Source organism: Budorcas taxicolor, chromosome 13 (assembly GCF_023091745.1).
Source record: "Budorcas taxicolor isolate Tak-1 chromosome 13, Takin1.1, whole genome shotgun sequence".
In the NCBI taxonomy this organism is placed as follows: Eukaryota; Metazoa; Chordata; class Mammalia; order Artiodactyla; family Bovidae; genus Budorcas; species Budorcas taxicolor.
The window spans coordinates 81,902,167-81,919,439 of NC_068922.1; the positions used below are offsets into that span (position 1 = coordinate 81,902,167).

At 46.8% G+C, this 17,273-nt stretch overlaps 1 protein-coding gene across 3 annotated transcripts in view; it reads left to right on the forward strand.

Annotated features, from left to right (window-relative positions):
* DOK5 (docking protein 5) overlaps positions 1-17,273 on the forward strand; it is a 148,731-nt gene that overhangs the window by 93,488 nt on the left and 37,970 nt on the right. For all 3 annotated transcript variants that reach the window (XM_052650688.1, XM_052650689.1, XM_052650687.1), the window contains one exon: positions 16,423-16,558. In XM_052650688.1, coding sequence (XP_052506648.1) covers positions 16,423-16,558 — 136 coding nt within the window. The remainder of the gene's footprint in view (positions 1-16,422; positions 16,559-17,273) is intronic.

Sequence of the window (17,273 nt, forward strand, 5' to 3'; positions counted from 1 at the left end):
TTCCATTTTTCTTTTATTCACCCTGTTTATAGGAAACAGTAATAGGAAAAGGGTATTTGTGACTTTTTGTGGTCATTTCCAAAAGGCTGAAAACAGTGACCCTTTGTAGTATCTCATGACTGTGAAACTTTTTTCAAATTATCTGAGTCTTCCAGGTTTTTTTTAATGTTCTAGCTTGCAAAAGCATAACTTCATGTTGACATCTAGCAGAACTGCTAGGGAACTAGATTATTTTAAAGACTTTGATATTTCTCCCAAGTGTGGTAGGTTGGAAGCCATAGAGTTGTTTAAGCAGGGTGTGTGTGTGTGTTTGTGTGTGTGTGTGATTATGTAAGCCTGCAGGGAGGTGTGTGTGTATGTGTGCTATTACACCCCTGCTTACACACATGCAAGGGTGTGTGTGTGTGTGTTATTTTGTAAGCATGCAGGGGTGTGTATGTGAGTGTTATTGTATAAGCATGCAGGTGTGTATGTGTGTGTGTGTGTGTATGTGTTACTGTGTAAGCATGCAGGTGTGTGTTTGTGTCATTGTGTAAGCATGCAGGGGTGTGGGTGTGTGTTTTTGTGTATGTGTTATTATGTATATGTGTGTTGTGTTATTGTGCGTGTGTTGTTATTGTGTTATTATGTGTGTGTTGTGTAAGCATGCAGGGGTGTATGTGTTCTTGTATTATTGTGTGTGTGTATGTTATTGTGTTATTGTGTGTGTTACTGTGTTATTGTGCATATGTTGTGTTATTGTGTGTGTATGTTATTGTATGTTGTTTATGTTATTGTGTGTGTTGTGTTATTGTGTGTGTTATTGTGCATGTGTTGTTATTGTGTTGTGTGTTATTGTGTGTTATTGTTCATGTTGTGTTATTGCGTGTGTTATTTGTGTGTGTTGTGTTATTGTGTGTGTTATTGTGCATGTGTTGTTATTGTGTTATTGTGTTATTGTTCATGTTATTGTGTTATTGCGTGTGTTATTTGTGTGTGTTATTGTGTATGTTGTGTTATTGTGTTGTTATTGTGTGTATGGTAGTGTGATTGTGTATGTTATTGTGTTATTATTTGTTATTGTGTTATTGTGTGTGTTATTGTGCATGTGTTGTTATTGTGCTATTGTGTGTGTATGTTATTGTGTGTTATTGTTTATGTTATTGTGTGTGTGTTATTGTGTGTGTTGTGTTATTGTGTGTGTTATTGTGCATGTGTTGTTATTGTGTGTATGTTATTGTGTGTTGTTTATGTTATTGTTATTGTGTGTGTTATTTGTGTGTGTGTTATTGTTATTGTGTGTATGGTAGTGTGTGATTGTGTGTGTTATTGTGTGTGTTGTGTTATTGTGTTGTTATTGTGTGTATGGTAGTGTGATTGTGTATGTTATTGTGTGTTATTGTTTATGTTATTGTGTTATTGTGTGTTATTGTGTGTGTTGTGTTATTGTGTTATTGTGTGTATGGTAGTGTGATTGTGTATGTTATTGTGTGTTATTGTTTATGTTATTGTGTTATTGTGTGTTATTGTGTGTGTTGTGTTATTGTGTTATTGTGTGTATGGTAGTGTGTGATTGTGTGTGTTGTGTTATTGTGTTGTTATTATGGTAATGTGTGATTGTGTATATTACTGTGTTATTGTTTATGTTATTGTGTTATTGTGTGTGTGTTGTGTTATTATGTGTATGGTAGTGCGTGATTGTGTGTGTGTGATTGCATGTGTATTGTGTAAGCGTGTTCACATTTTGTAAGTAACAGGGCAGAGGTGGCCGATGTGGATGTGGGAAGAGAGCACGGAGCCTGAGGGCAGGGAGCGGCGGAGGGAAGAGGACACGTGAGGACGTGAGCGTCAGAAGTGTCCCGGATGTCTCTGGCCACAGGCGTCACCACTGACTTGGCATGAAAGAGCTTTTGTTCATGGCTTTCATCTCTCTGTGCTCTGTCCTTTGGGGTGTTTCGTGCAAGAACTCCAGTGGTCAGACGCTGTAACAGCTACAGCTCACCCCCACAGGGCTGCACCTCAGATGTTGTAGGGACCTGGGATACGTGTGGAGTTTGAACACATTCTTGTTCAGTGGCCGTGCTCTGTGGGGCTATGCAAACTGGAGGCCGGATGGATGATCAGAAGGCCAGGTGCTGGGACTGTGCTCTCAGGACCTGGCCCCTTTCTCAGACAGCGTGCTGTGTGCATAAGGGGCCCTGGTTTGGGAGTCAGAGAAACCCTAGGGTCTGATCTCTATTCTTTTGCTTTAAACACTAAGTGGGAGCTATTGATTTATTTACATGTATTTTTTTACTTAAAAGTCGCAGCCGTTTATTAGGTCAGAAGTCGAGACACAGCATGGCTCAGCTGGCTCTTTGCTCTGTGATTCCCCAAAGCAAGATTTTTCTCCAGTTCTGGGGATAAACCTGCTTTGAGCCTCATTCAGGCTGTGGGCTGAGTTCAGCTCCACGTGGCTGTAGGACGGAGTTCCCTGTCTTGTCAGCCGTCTGCACCTTCTGGAGGCTGCCCGCACTCTTTGGTTCAGAGTCCCCTTCCTCCGTCTGAAAGCCAGCAGTGGAGTCTGATCTCTGTTTTTTATTAGCTGTTGACTGTGGATAAAGTGTTTAACTTCCCTTTTATGTTTATCTAAGTATTAACTTCCTTCTGGGGTGGTTGTAGGTGAAAGCAGTGAAGTATATGGGTGGCCCAGAAGGCGCTGGGCTTCTATTAAATAGTGTCTTTGAGATTTTGTTACACTAAGTTTTAGAGCAGGACTGGGTTTGCAGGATCCAGACAGTATTAAATGCAAGGTGATATTACCATTTTATATTTTGCCTGAAACTCAAATTAGATGGATTTTTATAGTTACCATCAAGATGCTCAGGATAATAAAATCATTCATGTTCCCCCAAGTGTGAAGATTTCATATCTGCCTTGCTTTATTAGTGAAGATAATTTTTTCCCTTGGCTATTTTTGGATGTGTTCAAAACAAGGCAGTTTCATATTAACTAAGATAATTTCCTCCTTGTCTTACATTGATAGGTGAACAGGAGTTAAGTCTCCCCAGGCAGGTGGTTTTCACATATCCAGCATGCGTCTGAAAAGACATCACAGCATTCCCCTCTAGGACACAGGCAATCTTCCCAAAGACCTCAGGCAGAATTCTGCTCCGTCTGGACAGAACCTGTGTTCGAGTTGAAACTAAGTGTTATTCCTGTTGGATGGCGCATTTTGAGGCACCAAGATTGACAATGGGGTGTGTGTAATAAGCTAGGCTGGGAGTCGGAGGAAATGAAATCAGAGTTAATCTCATACTGGTTGTGGGACCTTGAGTGAATGAGCTAACTCTGCGCTTCCATCAGCCACCTGTGAAATGAGTGTAATATTCTGTCTCTCACAAGATGACTGTGAAGATTAACAAAGGTGCATAGACAAACGCCTGCGTAACGCCTGGCAGGTACTAGGCAGTTGTGTCAACCCTAAGGGATGCAAAGAGAAGAGAGAGCCATTGACCCTCAGAGCCCAGTCCATTGGCCCTCAGAGCCAGTGCAGGTGGTGCGGCTGGCTTCAGGCTTGGGCTGACCCAGAGGCCAGATGAGGACCCTAGGCTGTATGTCATAGTCCTGCTCCTTCTAGATGGCGTCACCCTGACTCCACGTGGGTCCTCCAGGAGCCTTGAGATCTTCTCACCCCATCAGCCAACAGAAGAGAAGCGGATTCTTACCAGGTGTTGACTCTGTGTCCGGAACTGCTTTGAGGACTTTGTGGAAGCACACAGGGTACGGATAGAATGGTGCGGTCCTCACAAAGCCGGAAGGAGGTACTGACACTGTCGGAAGACCCGTGAAGTTTAAAAAAAAAAAAAACTTAACAAAATCTGTCCAACAGAGTATTTAATTATTGCTCAAAGCAATGAAAGAAAGGCAGCTATTTGACTGTAATCAGCAACATCACTCACAATGGTGCTGAGATACAGGACAGGGGTTCTCAACCAGGGGCTGATTTTGCCCTCAAAGGACACTCTATCCCTTGGCAGCGTCTGGAGGCATTTTCAGTTGTCACAGCATAACCCGTAGAGAACAACCCCCGGCAACAAAGAATTGTCAGGTCCATGTTCTAGCAGGCATGTCAGCCACTGAAACGATTAGTGGTATTTGTTGAGCCCTTACTGTAAGGAAGGGGCTTCCCTGTGGCTCAAATGGTAAACAATCTGCCTGCAGTGTGGGAGACCTGGGTTCTATCCCTGGCTTGGGAAGATCCCCTGGAGAAGGAAATGGCAACCCACTCCAGTATTCTTGCTGGGAGAATTCCATAGACAGAGGAGCCTGGCGGGCTACAGTCCCTGGGGTCACAAAGAGTCGGACACAACTGAGTGACTAACACGTTCTCTTAACTACTGTAAGAAAGTCGTTATATTAAGCATATTATACGCACTATCTCATATAAGTCGTTTGCTGGTCATATGAACCAGGGGATATTATTATTCACATCCTACGGGGAAGCTTGGGCATCTGTGCAGCTGACCCAAAGGCACACCAGAGCAGTGAGTGAAAGGTGGATTCAGAAACACGCAGGCCTTCCTACTCCCCAACCCTAAGGTTCCCAGGGAGGCTACGTGTCACAGCTCTACCAGGTTAGCCTAGCTCTTTCTCTTAAATAATTATGTAAAATTCATTTCGAATCAGAGGATAATTGCTTCACCTTGCTGAGCTGGTTTCTGCTATACATCAGCGTGACTCAGTCTCGAGTTACGTATGCGCCCTCTAGCCTAGTTCTTGGACTTCCCGGTGGCTCAGAGAGCAGAGGACCTGCCTGCAGCGCAGAAGGCCTGGGTTAGTCTGTGGGTCCCGAAGACCCCCTGGAGAAGGGAATAGGTGCAGCAGTGTTCTTGCCTGGAAAATCCCATGGACAGGGGAGCCTGGTGGGCTGCAGTCTGTGGGGCTGCAAAGAATCGGACGTGACTGAGCGACTAACACTTTCACAGCCTAGTTCTTGATGAACTCTACAGAGCTAAGGAAGAGAAGGCATACTGCATAACCAGCACTCGTGCATAAATTATCTTAGTTTAATTCCGGAGCCTCCTGTTTGTTCTTTTGGTTCTGAGTGCAGCACTTACAGTCAGGATCGTCCATCTCTCCTGCGTGGCAGTATCATGACCAAAGGTTGTTAAGAGTCTGTTAGATTCCGTTTATCCCTCTCTTTCCCAATGTAGGCAAATCTAACCATTCCTCTGTGGTTTTGTCTTTTTTTTTTTTTTTAAGAAATCCAGAGTTGATATATAATCTGTAGTCTATAATAAAGTGCAATTGCACAATTAATTGCTACTCATTGCCCCCAGAGATGAAGAACAATTAGCTTATGGGGATGGTGGGAGGCAGGGGAAGGGACACACTGCTTATTTTATTTCTGAGTATTTTCTAGTCTTCTATTTGTTTCTTTCCCCTTGGATGTTTCCCCTGAAACATCAGTGAAGCAGATCAGACTGGCAGGGTCTCAGATTTTTTACGGGGAGATCCAATTGACATGAAGTTGTAACTGCAGTAACGTCCCCACGGAACTGTTCTTTAAACTTTACTGTCTGAAGCATGGTGCCAGGTGACCAGTTTCCCTGTGAATTTCACAGCTGGCTGCCCAGTTCCCACGTGTCAGCGTCAGGCCCCGTCCCACCTCCTGACTGATTTAAATGGATGCCCTGGGCTCAGTGCTGCAAGGATGATTTAAATGGATGCCCTGGGCTCAGTGCCGCAAGGACTGGAGGAGATCAGGTGATGTGTGGTGGGACACCATGGATGACTGCCACCCCTGGGCCCCTCTCTACCAGCCGAGGAACGTCTCGCTTGTGCTGTTGACATCGTTTTAAGAGAAACTTTGAAGTATGCCAAGAATATGTGAAAATTGACATTGCATAGCCCCGTTCTTTTCCTTAAATGGAGTGCACAAATTGGTGAAAAAGGCTTTTTTTGGATGTAAAGGCATCTGAACAGTCTTGGAAAAGAAGTCATCTGTGTCTTCTGTATATCACTCTGAAAATAATACTAATTGGTAAAACAGTCTGTTTTAAGAGACTATTTAACATTTCATTGAAGAAGAAAATTTTATCTTCCTCTAATTGATGAGTTTAAGGTAAAAAAAAAAAAAAAGACCATTGTTCTATATGTATTGCAGAAGAATCACCATGATAAGGTTTGTTAACATAGTCATCACCTAGCTACCGAAGAGTGTGCGTTCGGGGTCTGGCTGCTTGCCGTTCAAAAGCCAACAAACAGGCCAGGCTGGTGGAAAGGAAAGGCTGCTGTATTTCAGATGCCGGCAGCTGTGGGGGGCGGTAAGGGTGGTGGACGCCTGTCCAGCCCCTGCTGACAAGCAGGGTGAGAGCTTTGACAGAGCTGGAGGGGGCGTGCCGCGCAGCGCAGGCGCCTTCTCGTTGGCCATCGGTGGTCTGACCAGCAGCATCTTGGCTGTTTACCAGTTCATCTCCGGTTCCAGGGTCCGTTTGCTCCCGTTTATTTGTGGCCAGTTCTCTGCTGTGGTCCCTCCTGTCCTGGGCACAGTCCGGTCATCAAGAAGATTCCCCCTGGGGTTTTGGAATCTGTAATACGGCTCACAGGATGTGGCTCAGGATATCATCCACGGCCCTGCAGGACGAGCTAGAGGTCCTTGGCGATGCTTAATGACTGCACTGTTACCAGTTACCCTCCTTTCACTGTTTTCCTTTGTTTTGGCGTTTCTCACTTTTCTGATTAAACGTATTCTCTGACTAAGGTTTCCCACAGACCGAAGGCAGGCAGAGGGCATGGCTGGAGGTTGGGGGCAGGGACCGTACGGTCCTGCTCCATTTCAGCCTCACATAATTCCCCTTTTTGTGGTGAGAACACTTAAGATCTGCTGTCTTCCAGGTATGCAATACAGTATTTCCAATGATGGTCCCCACGCTGTACATTAGATCTCAGAATTTACCTTCCAGCTGGAAGTCTATAGCCTTGGACCGACATCCCCTGCCCCAGCCCCTGGTAACCGCCTTTCTATTCGCGGTGTCTGTGGGTTGGCTTTTTAAGATTCCACATATCAGTGAGATCATGCAGTATTTGTCTCTCTCGCTCTGACCGGTTTCACTTGGCATAATGCCCTCATGGTCCCTCCGCGCTGTGGCGACCGGCAGGACTTCCTTCTCTTTTCTGCGACTCAGTGGTATTCCCGTGTGTTGTTTCTTGTCCACTCACACATCGGTGGACTCTCTGGTGATTTCCGGGGTCTCAGCCATTGTAAACAACGCTGGAGTGAGCATGGGCGTGCTGACATTTCTCCGAGACAGCGACTTTATTTCCTCTGGAAATATGCCAGAAGTGGAATTGCTGGATCTTTTGGCAACTCTCTTTTTTTGAAGAAGCACCATACCATGTTCCACAGTGGCTGTCCCAATTTAAATTCCCCCCAGCAGTGCACACGGATTTCCTTTTCTCTACATCCTTATCAACACTTGTCATCTCTTGCCTTTTTCCCAGCAGCCATTCTCACAGGTATGAGATTGTATTTCATTGTGGGTCTCGTTTCCCTGATGGTTAGTGATGTTGGGCATTTTTTACAGGCATTTTTCACCCGTTGGCCATTTGTGTGCTGAGACCATTTTGTCATAGGTGATGGCTCACTAGTATATGTGAGCACTCTGTATGTGACAGGGCCTCAGAATTCTAGTAAAGGGCTAGTGAAAATGAGCCGTTCCTTCTTCCATCACACATTCCCTGAGTGCACCCTAAGAGCTAGTGTGGTTCCAAACAGCATGGATGTAGCAATAAATAAAACTGACGTTCAGTTATGAAACGTACTCTCTAGAGGAGAGGAGATACAGGCAATAGCAAACATTAAGAAAAAGTGAAATAGATGTTAGGACATGTAAGTCCCATATGAAAAATAAGGTGATGGAAAGTGCCAGAGGAGGGCACAGGTTTGAAAAGGGTGAGAGGGCTGGCTTTGCTCGGTCAGTGATGTGTGAGTAAAGGCCTGAAAGGGCTGAGGCAGCGAGCCACGTGGGATCTGACGGGAGGGGATTCTGGCACAAGCAGGAGGTGCCGAGGGGGAACTCGCGTGTCGGGAGCGTGTAGAGCAGAGCCAGGCGGCCGGGGCAGGACAGGTGGAAGGGAAGCGCCGTGTGACGGAGGCAGAGACGTGGCAGGCCCAGGCCGTGTGGGGCTCGGGGGCCACGGACAAGAGTCTGGCTGTTGGTCCTAGTCACGTGGGAGCCACTGGGGCTGCACAGTCTGAAGTAATGGTCCCCGAGACCTGTCCCTCTTCCGACGCCAATTTCAAGTTCAGGGGTTCCCATACCACAAAGGTGGAACCATTTGCTAGAATGACTCAGAATTCACTGAAAGCTATGAAACTCATAGTTCATTACAGAGATGGATACAGACTACCATCAGCCAGGAGAGGACGGGCAGGCGGTGGGGAGTAGAGGAAGCGGGTGATGTTTCCCGTTCTCGGTGTGTGACGTTCACACGGAGCGCTGCCAGCCAGGGATGCTCCCCAGCCTGCAGCGTCTGAGCGTTTACTGGGCCTCCATCGCCCACACGGTGGATTGAGTCGATTTCACAGGTGGAGATCGCTAGCTCCAGGAGCTCAGATGCCATGTGACCCAAAGCTCATTCTAAACCGCATTGTTACTCTTTGCTTGGTCAAGAACCCCAGGCAAGCAAAACCCCTGACCTCCCAGGAGCCCATGGTAAAGGCCAGAACTCTTTTTGGACAAGATTAAATTCTTGACTGGGAAAGCAGGGCAGGATGAGATGGTTGGATGGCATCACCGACTCAGTGGACCAATGGGCATGAATTTGAGCAAACTCCAGGAGATGGTGAAGGACAGGCAGGACTGGCATGCTGCAGCCCTCGGGGTCCCAAAGAGTCAGACCTGACTTAGCGCCTAAGCAGTGATAAGTTCTCAGCTACACAGGGAGTGTTAAGCAAGGAGGGGACGTGGTCTGGTTTCGTTTCTTTTAGGCCAGACTCTGTCTGACTAAAGCCAGTTACAGGAGCGTCACGGCGCTGCTCAGGGGAGGGGGCAGTCTGGCTGTGACGACTCTGCTAGCAGTGAGTGAAAGTGGGCTTAAGCGTTTTGAAGCTAAAGCCCAAGAAACTTATTCACTGGTTGGATGTGCATTAGGGGAAAAATGGAGGAGTTCCTGACCCCCCAAAAGCAGCTAAACTGCAAAGCTGGCCAAAGTGGGGTGTGTGGAGGGGGCTGACAGTGCACCAGCTTTGGACACGTTATCGTCACGCCGTGTTCAGCAGTTTCCCTATACTCGCTTTTCGTCTCATCAGGTATTAGTAAAGCTAATGCCTGGAGAAGACTCTTGAGAGTGCTTGAGAGTCCCTTGGACTGCAAGATCAGACCAGTCCATCCTAAAGAAATCAACCCTGAATATTCATCAGAAGGACTGATGCTGAAGCTGAGGCTCCAATCCTTTGGCCACCTGATGCGAAGAGCTGACTCATTGGAAAAGACCCTGATGCTGGGAAAGATTGAAGGCGCGAGGAGAAGGGGACGACAGAGGATGAGATGGCTGGATGGCCCCACTGACTCAATGGACATGAGTTTGAGCAAACTCTGGGAGATAGTGAAGGATGGGGAAGCCTCGTGTGCTGCAGTCCATGGGGTCACAAAGAGTCGGACATGACTGAGCGGCTGAACAACACCACGTGATCTTTGAGTTTAAAAACTGAGACTAGCATTTCATTTCCAACCAGGCCCTTATAAACTGCTATATCCGGAAGGATGAGGAAAAATGCGCCCTTGAGAGAAAGACTTAGACCGAGGTCTCGGCTTAGCGTGAGAAAGCAAACAAGGAAGAAGACATCATCTTTCTTTGTCTGTGACTACATGTTTTTAGATCGAGGTCTTGGCTTAGCATGAGAAAGCAAACAAGGAAGAAGACATCATCTTTCTTTGTCTGTGACTACATGTTAAATGTTCAAGAACAGAAGCGAGTAATAAGCTACCACCCTCTCTTATTCTAGCCGTGTTGTGTAGCTTTGGATAGTTTATTTTCTCCCCCGCAAACCTTCGAGCCCACACCCGGGAGGGTTAGGACGTGCATCTGAAAAGCGATGCTGATCGTTTCTGTGTGTGTGTAAGGGGTCTGGTCACAGGAACTCTGGTCACACTGAAGACGAACCACAGGACGATGCACACTGGGGATCGGGGCCTTTGTCTTCATCCTGATCGCTTGGTTGTTAAGCTATGGCTGACACTTCAGGATGGGCACCCGGAGCTTTCTGGAGCTGGAGAAACAAAACACACGATACTTCCCGTCATCGTTCTGGGGTTTCTTCTAAGGATCATCTTTTTTTTTAAATTTATTTATTTATTTCTGGCCGTGCTGGGTCTTGCCTGCTGCTCGGACCTCCTCTAGCTGGGCGAGCAGGGGCTTCTCTCTAGTGGTGGCCAGACTGCTCATCGCGGGGGCTTCTCTTGTGCGGAGCACGGGCTCTGGAGCACGGGGGCTTCAGCGACACGAGGGTTTAGCAGCTGCGAGCCCCGGGCTCTGGACCACAGGCTCCGCAGTTGTGGCACGCGGGCCTGTTTGCTGCGAGGCGTGTGGGATCTTGTTGGATCAGGAATCAGACTTTTGACCCCGCGTCTCTTGCTTTGGCAGGCAGATTCTTTACCCCTGAGCCACCAGGGAACCCCCGTCATAATAGGTTTTATTCAGTGAAAGTGGATTCTCTCCTTAAAGGGAAACTTCATCTCCCTGCGTTCATGATTCTGTTCCCAAGGAAGCGGTTTGCACTGCTGTGCTGCCGGGCGCCGTGAGCCGCGGGCGACCGCCCCCCGCCGCACGCCCTCCTTTCCCAGGCACCTGACTCCCACGTGCTCACTGGTGTACCGGGGTGCGGTCACCCGCGTTTCCCTCTGGGCTGTGGTTGTGTCTGGCTCGTGACGTTTTCCCCGAGAACCTCATCCTCATTGGCTTTGACGTTCTAAAGAGCTCAAGTAACAACACCCAATCCTAATTGAATGCTTACTTGATTCAGGTCCTTTGCTAAATATAAAACAAGACGTCCCCCCGCCCTCTGAAGTTTGGGTGAGTTTATTACTCCCGTTAGAATCATGAGGCTGGCTTCAAGAGGCCAGAGAACTCGCCCAAGGTCCCAGCATGCGAGGGATCTGGGACGGGGAGGTCCTGTCTCCTGCAGCCCCCAGAGCAGGGCCCTGCAAGCTGCACGTGCATCTGCCCGCAGTGTGAGGTGATTTTAGGCGGTAGAGACATCGCGTTAACTGAATGTGACTCTTCCAGGGATGAAGTCATGTTCTTCTCAGTTACAGTTTTGATTAAATTATAGAGAAACATTTCAGTGGGTTGCCTGCTTTTTTTTTTTTTTCTTAATAACAAACACCTAAACTCTTCCCCTTATTAGTAAAGGGATAAGTAACACAGTTCATGCCACATGTCTTAAGACAGTGCATCTTCTGACAGTTTCTAATTTACCTGTGTTACTGAGAGGGAATACAGACCAGTCCACCCTAAAGGAAATCAACCCTGACTGTTCATTGGAAGGACTGACGCTGTACTACTTTGGCCCCCTGATGGGAAAAGCCAAGTCATTGGGCAAGGCACTGATGCTGGGAAAGACTGAAGGCAAAAGGAGAAGGGGGTGGCAGAGGATGAGATCGTTAGCGTCTCCAGCTCAGCAGACATGGGTTTGAGCAAACTCCCGGAGACAGAGGCGGACAGGGAGGCCTGGCGTGCTGCAGCCCGTGAGGTCGCGGAGACTGAGATGCGGCTGACCCATGACTGCAAAGTGAGCAGGCGCTCAGCTTGCGTCTTGGACCGAGGCCCGAATCAGAGCGTTTCATCGCATTTATGCTCACGTCTGCCCTCAATCTCTGGCAGAGCCTCCTGGTTCATGATACGGATTTGATCATCCCATTTACAACATGTTTGTTGAAGAGAAAGAAAATGAGGTGATTTAAAGTATTCAGTAGGAGATACAGAGGTCTGACAAGCAAATGAAAGCTGTGTATTGATGCCCACAGAGCTGTCCCCTGCTCAGAAGCCTGAGCACCTTGTGTCTCGCGTGCTGACCCTACGTGTCGAGGAAGCCTGGGCCAGGCCCCCAGTAGTCCCTCCCCAGCCCTGCCCGCTGTCTCCTCATCTCTTCTGCAGTGACTTTGTCCTTTGCTCAGTCGCTAAGTCGTGGCTGACTCATTGGCGACCCCATGGACTATGCCCACCAGGCTCCACTGTCTGTGGGATTTGCCAGGCAAGAAGACTGGAGTGGGTTGCCATTCCCGTCTCCAGGGGATCTTCCTGACGCAGGGATCAAGCCTGAGTCTCCCGCTTGGCAGGCAGATCCTTTACCGCTGAGCTGCCAGGGCAGGCCCTTGCAGTCATTTATTGGGCACGAAATATAGGCCAAGGCCTGTGCTGGGTCCTGGTGGAAAAGTGGTGAGTAAGTCAGAAAGCAGCCTCTGCCCACGTGGAGCTCCCATTCATGCTATCTGAAGATGTGCTCTGCGTTCTGTGTGTTGCATCTAATGCTTGTAATGAATTTATATGCCAGTTGCCATCATTATATTTACTTTTCAGATGGGCAGTGTAGGCTTGGGGAGGTTTACGGACACGTCCCAGGCCTCAAAGCTGGTAAGGGGCAACCCCAGCCGGGGAGGCTGGAGCCCAGGTCTTTACCTCTGCCACGCCTCTTCTTCCCACAGCCTTGATAGGTACTTATCGTGTGTATGAAGGAATGAATTTCCCAGTACTTTCTGAGCTCTTGGTTTTTCGATGGGTTCTTAACCAGTTGCATAATCCACGGTTTGGAGTGGCACACATGGCTTTTAGGCAGCGCAGCTACTGAGGACGTCAAAGCTCTAAGTGCATCTGTGTGGATATGGTGCTCTTGTATCCAAATCTTTATCCTCTCGAAGGACAGAAGAAGGTCCCACTTAAACTCCTTATTTTGCTTTCTCTGGGTGCCTGTGAGCTGGATTCTGTTAGTGTATGGCCATCAGGAAAGAGTGCTGGGGCATCTGGGACAGTAGCTAAAGTGCTGGCGTCACAGCCAGCGTGTAAAGAGAGAGAGGAGTCAGGACGGTTAGTAGTCCACACTTGGGCATTTACAGGTCTGCGGCCAGTGACCCAGAGCATCTTTGCCCCCTTCTTGGGTGAGTCACGCGCTGCAGTACGAGGTTGTGTAAGACCATCACGCCTTTGCTGTACTTTTCCTTTGACTTCCTTTCCTTTCCTCCCCCCCACCCCCCATTTTCTTCTGACTTGCCTTGGGGAGTTGGCCCATTATTTTACTGAAGGCCCCCAGCAACATTTTTAATGCATCGTAAAGCTGCTTATGAAACAGCGCCGAACAACTCTGTTGGGTTGGGGGAAGTATGTGAATGAAATAAAAGAGCTCATGGGTGGAGTTTTGCAGAGACCTATGGAAGAGCCTCTGAGGTCAATTTTTGTTCATTATCCACACTTTCTGGGCCACGCTGTCCCACTGAAGGGCATATGCCTTTGAATGTATGGATGAATGCAGTGCAAACCAAAGGCCTAATTTCTGACCTATTTAGAGGTCTTTAGTGCATTTTCGTCCCCTTAATGCAAACTGGTGGCCTCCTGGCCAGGTATGGTCCTTAAGTGGCATTTTGACCTCCACAGCTTAAAGAAAATGAAAAAGTAGCAACATTAAAAATTCAGATTATTTCCTATAAAAATTCAAGATTTCTGGTTTCTCTTAAATGATCAGATTCTGGTTTCTCTTCATTGTGGCTGCGCTGGGCTCGTGTTTCCCATGTAAGTGCCTGTCTGTGAAGCTCTGTGCTGTGGGAGGCTCTGTCTCCAGTCATTCACGTTCTTTGTCTAAACCCCGAGAGAATCTGAAGTTGTAACGCCTCTGTTACTTTCTGTAAGTGGTCAGTGTGTGTGTATAAGTGTGTATGTATGCATATGTAAGTGTGTGTGTGTAAGGATTTATGTGTGTGTGAGTGTGTGTGTCTTTCACATCCTCAGGTGAAGGCAGGGAAAGCCCGTGACTTTCAGGAATACTTGATGCTCTCTGGATTCCCTTCGTTTCTGATCACAGTAATCATTGAATCAAATGTCACCAAAGGATGGTTGTGGTGGATTCATGATGTTAACCAAAAGCAGACATTGGACGGAAGAGTGATTTTTTTCAAAGAGTTCTCGCCAATTAGTGAGTCATAATCATAATATAAATTAAGCACTTCACCACTAGTATTAAAAGCAGAAGAGAAAACATCAGCATTTTATAAGCTGATAGATGAATAGATAGCTAGATGGCACCTAGATGATAGACTAAATAGGTCAGCCGGAGTATTTGGTCACAGTCTAAACTCCGTTACTGTGGGCTGCAGTTACAAAAACCTTAAAGTCACCAGATCATCAAGTTTTAGAAATACAGTTGCAGGTTTGCTATTACATGAATCAATCATCCTGTAAGTGCTTCCCAGTTAACAGGAACCTTCATCCTTTCTGAAATCAAGGTTGACATCTAAGTAAGTAACTAAATGACGACCTCTGCCCTCAAAGAAACAGAAGGCCACTTCTTTCTCTTAGATAGTCGACTGAGGTCACCCTCCTCCTAACAAGTTATATTTCCATATTTGGTGGAAAAAAAGAAGTGTGAAAAAAACGAAAAGCTTGCAGAACTGAGTGCCGAGTAACAGAGTCACATTTCTGCGGTGGGTCCAGTAAAGAGTGGACAGCTGAGGAGGGAAGTATTTTAGGACGTCTTCGGGAACAAAACAGGACTTGAGCAAAAATGCTTTGAATTTTAGTTTTTAATTCTTTGAATTAAAATGACAATTAAAATCACACAATCAACCTCATAAGCTAGTTTTTATGCTAGTTTGTTGAAAGAGCCTTCTAGTTTTTCTCTTTCTTCTTACATGGTCCATACTAGCAAAATTCAAGCCAATTAACATACTCTATGCTATACATGCTGAAAACTGCCATATGGCCGGGATATTGAGCCAACTGTAGATAATTAGATAAGGATAAATCTTCCTTTTTTACTGCACTAATTGCATAGACTGGAATAGATAAAATCATTAACAGTAGTTTGGGTTGAAAATTGGTTTGGTTTCCATGCTGTGTTAAAAAGTTCTTTTGATGTGAATCTCTAGATGTGAGCAAACCTCAGGCAGTCAGGCCAATATTCAGTTTTCAGTAAGAGTTTCAGAGGTGGAAGGAGAGGGATTGTGTCTTAGAATAACTAATTATTAATAATTGTAAATAATGTAATAATTGAATAGTGTTCTTTAAAACAAACAAAAACAACCTCTTGGTTTACTGTGGATATATGTAGTTAAAATCAGAACTGTACTGTGAAAAAAAATCCTTTTGAAAATTATCCAAGTCTTCAAAAATATTTAGAGTAATTAAATACATTCAGTAATTATCTATGCCCATATCACTGTATATATATGTATTTTGTGTCTGTGTGTCTGTGGTGTGTGTATACAAATATATATATATACACGTGCTCTTGCAGTGCAGGAGACACAGGAGACATGGGTTCCATCCCTGGGTCGGGAAGATCCCCTGACGAAGGAAGATGGCAACTCACCCCAGTATTCTTGCCTGGGAATCCCATGGACAGAGGAGCCTGGCAGGCTGCAGTCCAAAGGGTTGCAACGAGTCGGACACAGCTGAGCGACTAAGCACGCTTGGAAAACACAGACACACACGCACACATATTAGTAGTTAAAACACACTGGTCTCTGGTCTAATTGTATGTACCAGTCTTCCTTATCAGTGCAGTTTATTTCTGTTTTTTAACAGCCTGAGGTAGAGATGATTCCCCTCATAGTTCCTAACATTAATGATGAAACCCACATGTCTTAATCCTTGAGTTCCCTGGTTCTCTTACATTCCACACATCAGTTCAAGTTATGTCTGTTTAAAATACTCCCGACTACGTTTGGTTTATCACATGGAGTGAAAACCTGGAGTAAAATTGGATCAGTGGTTTTGGAAATAAAATCGCTCTTCAGGCCGTTGTCTGTAAGCAGGATCAGGTCAGTGTCTGAGAGCCGTAGAGCCCTTTCTCACGTCTGAGCTGAAAGGCCCCGCTTCTGGTGCGTCTCTGAGTGGTGAGCTGTGCTGAGACGGCCTTGCCCTGGTGTCCTCTTTGACAGTTTTGAGAAGTGGAGGGATTGTACTGAAAGCCCAGAAATGATTTGTTCCTTAACCTCCAACAAAACCTTCAGGACAAAAAACACGGGGCAGTGCCCCGTTGGCCCGAAGAGACAGGCTCCCTGCCCGCGTGTCTGTATTAATGACAATTCGTCAAACACTGTGATTCCAGTTAACTCTGTTCAGCACACGTGAACAGGAATCCTGATCTCATGCAGAGCGAATGGAGCTGACGTCGGGTTGTTCCAGGCTCTGGGTGCATTGAGCTCGGAGAAGCTGGCTTTCAGAAGCCCTCTGTCTTTGTTTTCACAGGATGTGTGAGACTGGTGAAGGGCTGTTTGTCTTTCAAACGCGAGATGGGGAGGCCATCTACCAGAAGGTCCACTCGGCTGCCCTGGCCATAGCGGAGCAGCACCGGTGCCTGCTGCAGAGCGTGAAGAACTCCATGGTACGTCTGGGAGCCCTCTCTCGTGAGCCCCGTGTGCACTGCGGCAGAGCGCTCTTGCAGTCTCTGTGCTGAAAATATGGTCAGTATTTTTGGGGGCAGGTGCTTTCCTCCTGTACTCAGCAATGTGTTACTCGGATGACATGCATCCTTGGAAAGCTCCAGAAAGTCACTTGGGAGCAGAAGAAGCATCCGCCACCTCGCCGTCTGCTTACTCACTAGGTAACGTGTGTGTAACTCCCTTGTAACGTGTGTGTGTAATCAGCATTCCTGCAGCAGAATGCTGTCCACTGAGTGAGTTATAAAAAGCAAGTATATTTCGTTCTCACTGGGAGACTGAGAATTCTGAGATCAGGGTGCTGGCGCGTTCTGGGGGGCACTTCCTGGTTTGTACCTGGCTGTCTTTTTACTGTGTCGCAAATGGCAGAAGGGGTGAGGGGTCTCTGGGTTCCCTCTTGTAAGAGCGCTAATACCGTTCATGGGGGCTCTGCCCTCATGACCTGGCCATATGCCTGACTGTCTAATAACATCAGTTGGGGGCTAAGGTTTGAACATATCAATTTGGGGTTGGGGACACAATATTCAGTCCATCACAGTCTGTATATATATATATATACACACATTAAAATCCATTTGGCTTATGTATGGACATCTATAGACACAATTCCATGGGTTATCTACCTCTGAAAGTGAAAGTTGATCAGTTGTGTCCGACTCT